The sequence below is a fragment of the Lithobates pipiens genome, unplaced genomic scaffold (genome assembly GCF_037356315.1).
Source record: "Lithobates pipiens isolate NorthernLeopardFrog02 unplaced genomic scaffold, aLitPip1_a1.2 Scaffold_13, whole genome shotgun sequence".
NCBI classification, from domain to species: Eukaryota; Metazoa; Chordata; class Amphibia; order Anura; family Ranidae; genus Lithobates; species Lithobates pipiens.
Genome location: NW_027507718.1, coordinates 117,614,650 through 117,628,468, shown reverse-complemented (window position 1 = coordinate 117,628,468; position 13,819 = coordinate 117,614,650). Strand labels below are relative to the sequence as shown.

At 42.0% G+C, this 13,819-nt stretch overlaps 1 protein-coding gene across 1 annotated transcript in view; it reads left to right on the top strand.

Moving 5' to 3' along the window:
- The window catches only part of NDUFA13 (NADH:ubiquinone oxidoreductase subunit A13), a 49,461-nt gene extending 36,700 nt beyond the window's left edge, over positions 1 to 12,761 (top strand). The window contains exons 3-5 of the mRNA XM_077475433.1: positions 9,670 to 9,741; positions 11,457 to 11,526; positions 12,590 to 12,761. Of these exons, the coding sequence (XP_077331559.1) occupies positions 9,670 to 9,741; positions 11,457 to 11,526; positions 12,590 to 12,709 (262 nt within the window). The 3' untranslated portion in view covers positions 12,710 to 12,761. The remainder of the gene's footprint in view (positions 1 to 9,669; positions 9,742 to 11,456; positions 11,527 to 12,589) is intronic.
- The last annotated feature ends 1,058 nt before the right edge of the window (positions 12,762 to 13,819 follow it).

The window sequence follows — 13,819 nt, the reverse complement described above, 5'->3', positions numbered from 1 at the left end:
GCGTTTAACTGCGTCTCGTGTGCATGAGGCCTTAAAGTTGCAGGTGTCTCTTTGCGGTTACGGCCCACTCCACAAGTGCAATCGGAACTTCAGTCGCTCAGATGTGTAAGGAGGCGACTTGGTCATCTGTCCACACGTGTATACCAAGTTCTACAAGGTAGATGTCAGTGCATCGGCTGCTTGTTTTGGCCGCAAAGTTTTGCAGGCGGCTGTATAGTTGCAACTGAATATGCAATATTTTTTTTTCTTTTTTTTTTTTTTTCCCTCTGTTTTTTTTTTTTTTTTTTTTGATTAAAAACACAGTACCTTTTTTAAGTTAATGCATTACCTTCCGCAGGTTTTTTGTGCGGTTGAGGGTACCCTGATTTTGTGGTGGATTTTTCCACGCACTATTTTTGTGGGTATTTTTTTATTATATATATTTTTTTTTTTTACTAGTTTCCCACTTGCCATGGTTGATGAAGTTTTATGCTGTTTCCCACCCCTCATTTGGCACTGCTTGGGGATGTCCCAATGGCTGAGGAGTTGTCAGTCGGTGAATATAAGAGAAAAAAAAATAGGATGATTTTGTACTCACCGTAAAATCCTTTTCTCTGTAATTCACCGACCGACATAGCACCCGCCCCTCCTTTTTATCTTTATGTAAAGTTGCTTGTTGACATACTGAGGTCTGCTGGCAGACAGGAGGGTTGATACTTAAGGGACCACCCGCTGGGCGGATCTGAAAGTTCTAAGTGAGTGTTGTATTACAACTTTTTGCCTAGTATTCTACTAGAGGTGAGGTATACAACCCAATGGCTAAGAGAGGAGCTGTGTCGGTCGGTGAATTACAGAGAAAAGGATTTTACGGTGAGTACAAAAATTCCTATTTATTTTTTTTTGTTCTATTTGCAATTGTGAGGCAAATGGGTGCATATGCCCCATTCTGAATCTTAAGCACTCTGTTTCCATCTGTGTACAGTAGGTCTGTGTGGAATCTACAAGGTCATTCTTCTTTTTTTCTTTTTTTTTTTCCATCTGGGAGACTTTTGGACCTCTGTGGACATAAGGATGTCTACTTTGCATGTCCCTTTCTCTTCATTGGATCTACACAAGTAACACTACTAGGTGCTTCCCTTTTTGATATGTTCACTGTACCTTAGATATTCACCTAGGTATTAGCTCCTTTGTCCACAGGGCATCCACATAATAGCATACTTGGATGGTTTTCTAGGGCAGTGGTTCTCGCCTCTATCCTCAGGATTGACTGGCAGGCCAGTTTATTAATATTACCTTGGAGCGATGCAGACTAGAATACTGCAATCACTACCCCTATGAAAATAATCTCCTTTGAAACGCTTCGTTCCTCCCATGACATTCCCTTGCGGGAACATTATAGTTACCTACAAATCAAGCACTTTCTCCAGCAACTCCTTCGGGCCCAGCCTACTCCGTACACTTTGACCTCCTTTGAAAAGATATGTAGGGCTACTCCTCACACCCCGGGGACTATATCCCTACTATACTCTTCTATAATTTCTATTAGCAAACCCCCCGTAAACAAATATTATCTTCAATGGGAGAAGGACCTAGCGAGACGGCTGGACCCGGAGGACTGGCAGACTGACATTATCTCTCATGAAAAGTTCAAGAAATGTTCTTATTCTAGAAAATGCATATAAAGTCTTTTATAGGTGGTATTATACGCCCGACAGGCTAGCGAGATTTATCCCCTCTTATTCTCCTCATTGTTTTAGGGGCTGCCCGATAACCGGGTCTATGGCACATATTTGGTGGACATGTCCAAAAGTTTGCAGACTCTGGGTCAGGGTCTATGCACTGCTACGAAATATGTTTCATACCAACCTGAAAAGAGATCCATATGAAGCCCTACTTTGTAAACCTATCCAAGAGCGTCTTTGCCCAGAGCGCCAACTAGCCCAACATCTTTTTAATGCAACAAAATTGACCATTGCGCGCTCTTGGAAAACTCCTGTACTCGGCTTTGAGGCAGTTAAAAATCGTATGAATGACATCATGGTTAACGAGAAACTAACGTCCTTAACCTCCGACACACACAATAAATTTCTTAGAACCTGGAGTCCCTGGATATCTTGTAACCCGGCCTCCAGATTTGATAGTCGCTTGATGTCAATCTAAGGGCTCTGTGTGCACCCCCCCTTCCCCTAGTGGGACGGACTCTCTCCCTTCTTTTTCTTCTGGTCTTTCCTATCTATCTTCTCTACCCTCTTTCTGACTTTTGCTTCTAACCTACTTCTTCCTTTCTCTTGTCCATATGTGTACTCCTTCCTCCGACCTAGGTTGTGAAGGACCCACATTAGTCTTGCTGGTTATGATGGTTGGAAATAGTCAAACCCGACAGATTGCACTATATTTCCTTTTTTCTCCTCTCCTATATAACGTCCTTTTGATCTATTTATAAGTGATTGTTCATTTTGGGTGCGTTTTTTGTTTTTCACTGTTTCTCAGCACTCATGTTGATGTACACCATGCTATACATGTAATATTCTGCTGTCGGGATTTTTTTATTTTTATTTTTTTTTCCTCTTTTTTTGATATCTAATGTAACCAGCAATCATTTGGATATTCTTGTTATGTTTTACTCATTAATAAAACTTTTGTAAAAGAATACTGCAATCACTGAGCAGCAAATGATATCTGCTGTGATTTGTATTTCAGTTATCTTGCAAACCTGGCCTTTTAGTTGGTCCTGAGGACAGAAGTTTAGAACCACTGTTCTAGGGAAACAATCGGAAAAGATTTTGTCACTCTATATCCAACAGACTGTTCAGACTCAACAGAGCATTGTTGGATTCTGACTCTTCAGAGGTTGCGTTGGAACCTACTCACTGCTTTGTTTGTGGATCTCTATTTACATACTGCTCAGTCTGGAGACTTTCTTCCATATTTGGACTGTGCAGTCCAAGAACTGTCCAAACTTGTCACTGCATGAGGGTTCGGGGAATAATGGTTTACTTATTTGAGGCAGTTCTGCATCCCTAATTCCACTTCAGACCATCACAGTTCAACATTCTTGCTGCATTGGACAATACGCCACCATCTCGGAACCTACAGATACACCTGACACCCAGGCCCAGTTTGACTTTGGCCGATTGAGGAATCCAGCTCTGGAGTTGGATGGGAATCTTCCTTCTTTAGGTCTGAAAGATTCTCAGAAAAGATGTTAGTCTGACCGGCTGGGGAAAAGTCTTTTGGATACGCCTTTGGTGCCTGGGCCTTGGTTTCAAGAAGAAGCTTGTCTCCAGATCAGCATACTGGAGCTTGGGGTCATTTGGTTATCTCCAATACTTAATTCTCATCCAATCCTGATTTTAGTGCCACAGCTCCTCCCTCATCTGCTTTGTAGGTTGAAGATGGAGGGCATTCTGGACTGACCCAGGAGGACATGATACTTGAACATACTCCTGGCATTTAGCCCAAAGCCAAACATTTTAATATATTGCAGCTTGGCAATCAGATGTGATGGCTGCATTTGTTACCTGTCTAGCCTTTTTTGTCATCTGTTTTTAACCTGGGGATCTGGCCAGCAACACACCTCCTATATTAACGTGTCCCCACTCTGGATGAATAAGCACAAAGGAACAAAAGACAGCAGCATTTCCAGTCTTGGGGGATGTTAATGTTTTTAAATATACTAGCAGCTTTAACCACTTCCCGACCAGCGCACGACTACGTCGACAGAATGGCACGGGCAGGCATATTGGCGTACAGGTACGTCCAATATTCGATGACGCCCTGCCATCGGGAGCGCGCGGCCGGTGGCGCGCTCCCGCGCTGGTCGGCACCCCCGTGAGTCCGGTCGCGGGACCCGCGGACTCGATCGCCGCGGGCATCCCCGCGATCGTCTCACGGAGCGGCCGAATGGAGGAAATGCTGTGTAAACAACATTTTTCCATTCTGCTAGCAAATAGTGACGCTGATCTCTGCTCCATGTGATTGGAGCAGAGATCAGTGTACACTAAATGAAAGCCCAACCCCCCCACAGTTAGTAACACACCCCTAGGAACACTTAACCCCTACACTGCCACCCACTGGTTAACCCTTTCACTGCCAGTGTCATTTACACAGGAATCACTGCATTTATATAGCAGTGATTACTGTATAAATGACAATGGTCCCAAAAATGTGTCAAAAATGTCCGATGAGTCCCCGACAATGTCGCAGTCACAATAAAAATCACAGATCGCCGCCATTACTAGTAAAAAAAAAAATAATAAAAAATTAATAAAAATGCTATAAAACTATCCCTATTTTGTAAACGCTATAACTTTTGCGCAAACCAATCAATCGCTTATTGCGATTTTTATTTTTATTTTATTTTTTTACCAAAAATATGTAGAAGAATACGTATCGGCCTAAATTGAGGGAAAAAAATGTTTTTTTATATATTTTTGGGGGATATTTATTATAACACAAAGTAAAAAATAATGCGTTTTTTTTTCAAAATTGTCGCTCTATTTTTGTTTATAGCGCAAAAAATAAAAACCGCGGGGGTGATCAAATACCACCAAAAGAAAGCTCTATTTGTGGGAAAAAAAAGGACGTCAATTTTGTTTGGGAGCCACGTCGCACGACCGCGCAATTGTCAGTTAAAGCGACGCAGTGCCGAATCGCAAAAAGTGGTCTGGTCTTTGACCAGCAAATTGGTCCGGTCTGAAAGTGGTTAAATACAATAATCAATTAAAGCCAAACTCCAGTTTATACTTTATAATCAGTTACAGCAAACCCGTTTTTGTTGTCCTTTTTAGGATAAAGCTGTTAGGGCTCTTTCATACAGGCAGTCCGCCTGACGGACTCTGCTTTGCTCAGTGGCGGATCGATCCGATGACCCTGTGAGCAGGCGGATGGCAGGCCCGTCTACGCCCACTGTGCACTAACTGACCTGTCAGAGCCCCGCTCTCTATGGGGAGATTGGATGAAAACGGAACTGACTGTCTGTTATCTGATCTGCCAGGCAGATGGCAAATGGGGTCCCCATCCGTCTGGATTTCACAGACAGGATCAGATATCGGTTGATGTCAGCAGACATGTCACCGCTGACATCCGCCGCTCCATAGAGGTGAAAGGAGTGTCTTAAAGTCATCTTAAAGACAGCTTGTTCTTTTGATAAACCGACTTGCTGGCTGGATCATCAGATGAAAATGAAGGGGAAAAAAATCCTAACAAATAAAATGAATGCAGCCATAACATCTAAGAATTGGTAAGCTGCAATAACATGTTTGCTTTTGTGTTTATTACAGCTTAAATAGCATGGCTGTTGAAACCTGAGTCCCATGAGTTATCAGCCTGTCTAGTTCTGATTCCTACGCTTCTCTAAGCTAAGAAATCCACCACTTGCATGGTCTATCCTAGCACAAGGTGTAGTGCACTTAGTGTGTGGCAATGAAATTCTACCCAAGAAACCTAGGCTCTCAGCCTGGTTCTTTTTGGCTCTTCTAAAACTGAACTTTGATCCTTTTGAGAGATACTCTTGTGTCAACACTCATCCACAGGGTTGCTTCTGCAGAGCGAGTTCTGAGTTGGCATCCCCTTTCTTATTCTACATGCAAACAAGTTTGTATTGAGCCCTAGGTCGTTTTTTTTGGCTACAGTGGTTTCCTCCTTTCACATTAATGTTATGCTTTCCTCCCTCTGTCCTTCTCCATTGGATTTTCTCTATTTGTACTGGATGTTGTATGAGCTGTTCAAGTCTTCCTTAGGAATGACTTCACTTTCTTTTCATCATATCTGAAGGTCCCCATGAGTGACTGCCTGACTCTTGTTACATCATTTCTAGATAGATTAGGTAGTTCTTCATTCAAACCTATAAGGTAAGGATAAGGTTTTGTCATTTGCTGTCAAAGCACACTTCATTAGATCAGTTGGTGCCTCTTTGTTTTTTAGCATTGGGCATCTATTTTCTAGAGTGATACTGAAGCCAGACCCTATGTATATACAAAAGGCGACTATTTTAGTTCTTAGGACCCAGGGAGTTCTTCTGTCTGCCTTATGCAATAGCCCTGTAAACCCAAAGAGTTTCTGTTCTTCAGAACAGATCACATGGCAAGGCCCTTGGGCTGAATCCGGCCCTTGGGTGATTTCATGTGGCCCTCGCCTGGCAAGAACAAGGGAGGTGCAGGGTGGGCCATCGCGTATCGCATAGTAAACTGCACTGATCCCCATCTGTGCTCAAACGCACAGATGCCGACCAATAATCTCCCTGCAAGTGAGAGAGGTGGTGCCGCCTACACTGCTGGGAGGTGCTAGAGTCAGGCTGGGTAAGTGAGATGTGAGGAAGCTTCTTTTTGGGGGTGGGGAGAGATGAGGGCTGTGGACGGAGATGTGTACAGAGGGAGATTGGCACAGAGGCCACAACCGAGGAGAAGTGTGAGACTTCGATAAACCCTTTACACTGTGCATAGCACATCCCCAAACCCTGCACTCTGAATGTAGCACACTCCACAATCTTACAATCTATACACAGCCTACACCTGAACTTTGTGCATAGCGCACCCCGGAAACTGCATTTTGTACACAGCACATTCCTGAACACCAAACATAATTCACTCCTAGTATTTATTGTCCCCTCCAACTGTGCAATTTTGCCACACCCATTGTTCAATGTTGCTGGGGGGGGGGGGGGGCGCGGATGTGGTTACTTTCTTGCAGCTATTTTCTAAGAAAAAAGCCCTGGATAAATTTTATATAGTCTTACAGATACAACCAGGCCTTTTGAGGGCAGCCATAATGCTGATGCCCCAGCAATTAAATTTAGTTCGACATCCCTGCTTTAGATATTCAAAGATGTCTAGTCCGCTATCTAGAAGCTACTAGATACTTCAGAAGATTGAATTATCATCTTATTGGTTTCAGTGGTACAAGTAAGGGCTTACAAACCTCCCAAGGCCATTGCTGCCAGAAAGATTAAACAAGCTATAGCCTTTGTTTTCCAAGAAGTATTTCAAGTGCCTCCTTAAAGCGGAGGTCCACCCACTGCTGCCTGCAAAAGTTAAAAGCCAGTAGCTGCACATACTGCAGCTGCTGACTTTGAACAATCATTTACCTGTCCTGGAGTCCAGCGATGTCAGCACCGCAGCTGATGCTTCCATCAGCTGCCGTGTACATGCCATCTCCATTGCGAGTAAGGGAACCTGGCAGTGTAGCCTTACAGCTTCACGGCGGGAAACCTACTGCGCATGTGCAAGGCTCTGCTCCTCTTGCCTACTGGCCCGGTGGTCGGGAAAGGAGGAGGGAGCCTGAGCAATGACGCATATATCCACGGCTGAGGATCCCAGAAGTGGGGACAGGATACCTTTGAAAGACAGGTATTCTGTCCCCCCTCCCACCCCAAATGAATGGGGTGGGCAACTACATGGCAAATGAGGTTTAATGTAAAATAATGCATTTGGGTGGCAAAAATATGAATGCAATCTATGCACTGGGGGGAGAACGTCTGGGGAAATCTAGGATGGAAAAGGACCTGGGGGTCCTATTGGATGTTGGGCTCAGCAATGGCATGCAATGCCAAGCTGCTACTAACAAAGCAAACAGAATATTAGCATGCATTAAAAAGGGGATCAACTCCAGAGATGAAACCTATAATTCTCCCGCTCTACAAAACTGGTGTGGCTGCACCTAGAGTTGCTGTCCAGTTGTGGGCATCAGTCCTCAGGAAGGATGTGAATAAACCAAAAGAAAATGGAATACCCCGCACTTAGACTAAAATTAAAAAAATGTGTGAATAATATTTAAGCTGCTCCCCTCAAAGTGCAAAACTTGCCTTCGTGAGATGTGGGTTGTAAGTGGTAAGAGGGCACTGAATATAATAAACCTTAAATGATAATAAAGTGCTCTCTTAGGCTTAATAATACCGCAGGTATCTTACTAGTCAATACATGCTGCAATATACATTGAATAAATAGAATCAATCAACTCAAACCATGCTGTCCAGGACAGAGACCCAAGCCTGAGTGAAAGACTGAGCTTCAGGAAAAGGAAAAACAAGCTGACGGGGTATTCTTTGACTTGAAACATGAAGGATTACATGAAGGTGACAGGGTAGGTAGCCTACATCTGTTTTTTTTTTTTCTGATCAGGAGCCAAAAAAACTTTGTGAAGAACTTGATGGCATATAATCTTTGAAACAAACAAATTTTCTTCAGCAAACGTGAATTGAAACAATACTCCTGGTACACCTAAGCAGAGTTTTCCCATCAAGGTTGGCAGTTCCCTAAACCTGCTAAAGCTTCACCTGACCTTCCTTTTTAAATAAAGGGGTCATGGTGAGTGGGCTACTTACCATAATTCACCGGGTGACGTGTTTATGCATTTCTCCTAAGCGGTGACGGGACACAGGATTTATTCCACTTCAGTTTCACAGTTTTTTGATGTACATGGACATTTATGTATATGGTAATTTTTTGAGTTGATTGATTCTATTCAATGTATATTGCAACATGTATTGACTAGTAAGATACCTGCGGTATTATTAAGCACTAGAGCACTTTATTGTTATCATTCAAGGTTTATTATATTCAGCACCCCCTTATCACTTACAACCCACATCTTAGGAAGGATGTACTGGGAATGGTGTGAGTACAAAGAACGGCAACAAAGCTAATAAAGGGTCTGGAGAATATTAGTTATGAGGAAAGGTTGCGAGCACTGAACTTATTCTCTCTGGAGAAGAGATTCTTGAGCGGGGATATGATTTAAATATACAAATACCGTACTGGTGACTCCACAATAGGGATAAAACTTTTACACGGCAGGGAGTTTAACAAGACTCGTGGCCACTCATTAAAATAAGAAGAGGTTTAACCTTAAACTGCGTAGAGGGTTCTTAATTGTAAGAGCGGCAAGGATGTGGAATTCCCTTCCACAGTGGGGAGCATAAACTAGTAGACAAGCACCTGAACGACCACAACACACAGGAATATACAATGTAATACTGACATGTAATCACACACACAGGTTGGACTTTTTTCAACCTCACCTACTATGAAAGGTGCCAAATGTGTCACTGGAGGGGGTACAATGAGCAGAAGTTCCACTTTTGGATGGAACTCCACTTTAAAGTGAATTCTACCACATCTTTCCCATCTTTCAAACTTCATGAGCAAGTAAGGTGGGAGCAAGTTTGCAAGGGGGCTGTTTGGTCTAGCTAAGATACCTTCGTCAAACTCTTTAGAGGTTCTTTTGCAACAGGACAGGCAGATTTGGCAGAATTGGTCCCACCCTGAGGTAGAATTTATTACTTCTCCTCTCAGGTTGCTGTTCTGGAAGATGAGGCAAATTCCCAGTTAGCCTTACCAGTAATGGAATTTCTAGTGTGTGTGATTTTTTTTTTTTTTTTTTTTTTTTTTAACATGCTGTGGCATTTCATGAACTACACTATAATCCCACCTACTGAGTGATGGCATCTGTTAGCTGAAAGTCTTGGTTTCTCAAAGTTTATTCATTTTTCCGATTAAATATATATTTGATTAAATGTGCATAAGATACTATATACTTCTAGAATCCCCCGCTAAACTATACCCACAAATACTTTTTAGTAAACCAGTAGTGTTCCCTTTAATTTTTAATATTCAAAGTAAGGCAGTTAGCTGTTAGATTTCCCTTTTCTGTAATGACCTTCATCTTACCTCCCTGTTTTTTTTTTAAATCCAGGCGACTATTCATTGAAGAGCAAGAGTCTCGAATTGCACTGATGCCTTTAATCCAGGCGGAAGATGATAGGAGGTAATTCCTTTATCTGTACTCTTTCCTAGTAAAGACATTCTGTCCTTATTGGTGTACTACTTTAACCACTTCGCGCCCAGGCCAATTCTGACATTTCTCTCCTACATGTAAAATTCCTAATTTTTTTGCTAGAAAATTACATAGAACCCCCCAAACATTATATATGTTTTTTTTAGCAAAGACCCTAGAGAATACAATAGCAGTCGTTGCAACTTTTTATCTCGCATGGTATTTGCGCAGCAGTTTTTCAAACACGTTTTTTTTCAGAAAAAAAAGTTTCATGCTTAAAAAAAGAAACAGTAAAGTTAGCCCAATTTTTTTTGCATAATGTGAAAGAGGAGGATACGCCGAGTAAATAGATACCCAACATGTCACGCTTCAAAATTGCACGCGCTCGTGGAATGGTGCCAAACTTTGGTATTTAAAAATCCCCATAGGCAACGCTTTAATTTTTTTTTTTTACTGGTTACATGTTTTGGGGTACAGAGGAGGTCTAGAGCTAGAATTATTGCTCTCGCTCTAACGTTCGCAGCGATACCTCACATGTGTGGTTTGAACACCGTTTTCATATGTGGGTGGGACTTGCGTATGTGTTCGCTTCTGCGTACGAGCTCACGGGGACAGGGGCGCTTTACTATTTTTTATTAATTTTATTTTTATTTTTTTTAGTTTGACACTTTTTAAAAAATAAAATAAAAATTGACTTTTATTCCTATTACAAGGAATGTAAACATCCCTTGTAATAGGAATATGGCACGATCGGACATATTTACAGTGAGATATGGGGTCAATAAGACCCCATATCTCACCTCTAGGCTGGGAAGAATAAAATCCCCCCCCCCCCCCAAAAAAAAAAAAAAAAAAAAAAAAAAATCCTGGCTTCCCTGCCAAATCGGCACCGTTAATTTGAATACCGAGGCCGGGCGTGACGTCATAACATTGCGCCCGGCCTCCGAACGATCATAGAGACTCCGGGGACGATCTGGTCCCCCAAAAATCTCTATGGTAACTAGCGGGGGGCGGCGGATCCTGTGACCGACTCACCGATGGAAACGGTGAGTCGGTACAAGCACCGGAGGGCGGCGGGAGGGGGGGCGTCCCCTCCCGCTGCCCGTAAGAACGATCAAGCGGCGGAACAGCCCATATGATCGTTCTTATGGTGCTGGGAATCGCCGGCTGAAAACGCCGATATCTGAATGATGTCTGTGGCCTCAGGCATCATTCAGATATAACCACCAAAAGCCCATGACGTCAATAGACGTAGTATGGGCGCCAAGTGGTTAAATAAAATGTTATATCATTTGCATATATGTCGGCAACCATTTCAGCCTCTAAACTTTTAGAAGTGAATCAAAGGGTAGGTGTGCATAGGTTTTTGTACTGTGTCTGAGCCCTTCCTGCCTCCGGCTGCGCTTGTTGGGGCTCAAATGAAATTTCGAATCACCTTTCCACTCTTCTTTAAAATTCTTAGAATTTTTATAAGCTTGCGATATACTAGTCAGTATAGGCAAATTATAATAAAATATAGGTAAAAACAAATGTTATAGGTAGGGACCTTGTGTCCTATGTGTGGATGCACTTTACTGTCCTTGTTTGCAGGTTAATTTTTTAATCTAGATTGCGGGGTTTCGTTTATGGATAGTAAAAATGATGGTGACTACGATTGTTTTGTCTGTACGCAGTTTCAACCTCTGTAACGGCTTTTCTTTTAAAAGGGTGTTACGGACTTTACGAAAAAATTTGGAAGAGGAGGCCATTATTATGAAAGGTGTCCCAGGCTGGAAGGTAGGAAAACCAGTTTCTTGATTTTATTAAAGGGGTTGTAAAGGCATAAGGTTTTTTAATGTTTTATCTGTCTGTGCAGCAAGACCCACAATACTTGCATGAGCCCCATCTCTCTCCAGCGATGTCCACAAATGCCTCGGCCATCCGGGACTCTCCCTCCTGATTGGCTGGGATATAGCAGCGGCACCATTGGCTTCCGCTGCTGTCAGTCAAGCTCAGTTGACCAATCGGGAGAGAGAGCAGGCAGGGCCGAACCACAGCTTGGTGCCTGAATGGACATACAGAGCTGCAGCTTGGCTCGGGGGCCCCCCCCCCCACAGCAAGCAGATTCACAGGCGGGGCAGGAGCTCCAGCCAGGGACCCGAGAACAGGAGGATCCAGTCTGCCCTGTGCAAAACCACTGCACAGAGGAGGCAAGTATAACATGTTGTGCTTTGTTTTATAAAAAAAAAAAAAAAAAAAAAGACTTTGCAAACACTTTAAGGACCAGGCCAACAGGGAAGCAGAAGTGGAGGCTTCAGCAGAAGGGCACGGAATGGCAGATCATGCAACTTATACTGCTAATGTAGCTCACAGCTCATGATGTGGGGAAAGGGGGGGCTTTTTTTGCCTTGGGCGCTAAAGGATCCAGTCCCAGCATTGAGATTATGTATTTTATTGTAGAGTGAAATGTGAATAGATAGTGTTCTCATTAATGACAATATGTTGCTCACTCATAAGTTGCTACAAGGCACAGTGATGACATGGGGGACAAAGGGCTTCTATTTGGAGTACAAGGTCACTATAGGCAGTGTAATACTTTGTATTTTATAGTGTTGCTATTAATGATTGAAAATCTTTGTACAATACATTTCAGTTGACTCAAACCATTCTATTCAGTACAGTGCTAAATGCTTTATAGAAACAAAATTTAGTCTTTATGTGTAGTAGTGTTTGTTTAATATAACCTGGGAAGTTTTCTCCTTTTTTTTTTTTTTTTCTTTTTCTTTTTCTTTTTCTTTTTTTTTTTTTTTTTTCTTGTTGGCACAAGGTCTGTTTTTCACATGTGATATTTCTCTGACAGGTTGGAGAATCTGCATTTCATACAGCCCGCTGGGTGCCCCCTGTTTTAGAGGAGCTGTACTACCTGCGCTCTGAGGAAGATTTGGAAAATGAAAAATATAGTTTCAGGTGGTATGTTTGAACCCCCTCCATCTTGACTGCAGTTGTAACATTAAAAATAAATCTGAAATTCAGATACTTGGCTCTCAGATCTCTCATTGCATAGTTACACATACATTTTGGTGATTTTCTGTGGGCTTATCATTTTTCGGCTCTCCAGAGTACATCACCATTTGCCAATTTACTTAAACTTACTTGATTTGCCACTCCAACAGAAGAAATTAGTGAAAGGTCATTAAGTACCCCCTTCCGTGTGTGTGTGTGTGTGTTACTCTTTTCTTCCTACATGAAATTAAACCATTGAATTCACTTTATGTATCGTAGTATTCCCACAATATGCTCCATCAACTATTTCATTTCAAATGCCTTCTTTCCTCAAAACATGGAGGCTAATCCAGTAAACTTTCTGATGACCAAATTTTAACTTTTTGCTAAAAACCAGCAGCTAAGCTCTCATTCTCCATTCCCCTCCCCCCCGCCATACTCTGACATCTGCAAGGAACTGTGGCATGACTTTCATAGGTAAGGCTGTCTGGGGATATGGATATAGAGATATATATATATATATATATATATATATATATATATATATATATATATATATATATATATATATATATATTATTTTACAATTTTTTTTTTTTTTTTTGTTCGATTAATCAAATTTTTTTTTTTTTCCATCGACTAATTTCGATTAATTATAACGCACATACAGATCAAACTACTTTTAGCTGATCTCCTTGCATTGCAACTCTGCATTAGTCAGCGGTAAATGTGGTATACACTATGGACAATCACCCGACACTAGTTAGTTTCCAGAATCCTTGACTTAACCTCACAGTTCACACACAGTTTTAAATTCAAACTGTAGCACTAAGTCATTTTTTTTTTTTTTCCATAGTAGCGTGACAATCCCTCCACCTCCGGTCTAACTAATCACTCCCCTTATGGCATGGACCCCTGTGCAAACAGATGGTCATGCAAGCGGGTATCAAAAGGGTTAACACAGACCATAAACTTCTCTCACATCTCCTTAGATCTCAGCAAGGACGCCAGGTCATGGGTAGAAAGAAAAGATCTAAGTGCTTTTTTTGATCGATCAAAATAATTTTTTATTAACCGAAAAAATTAA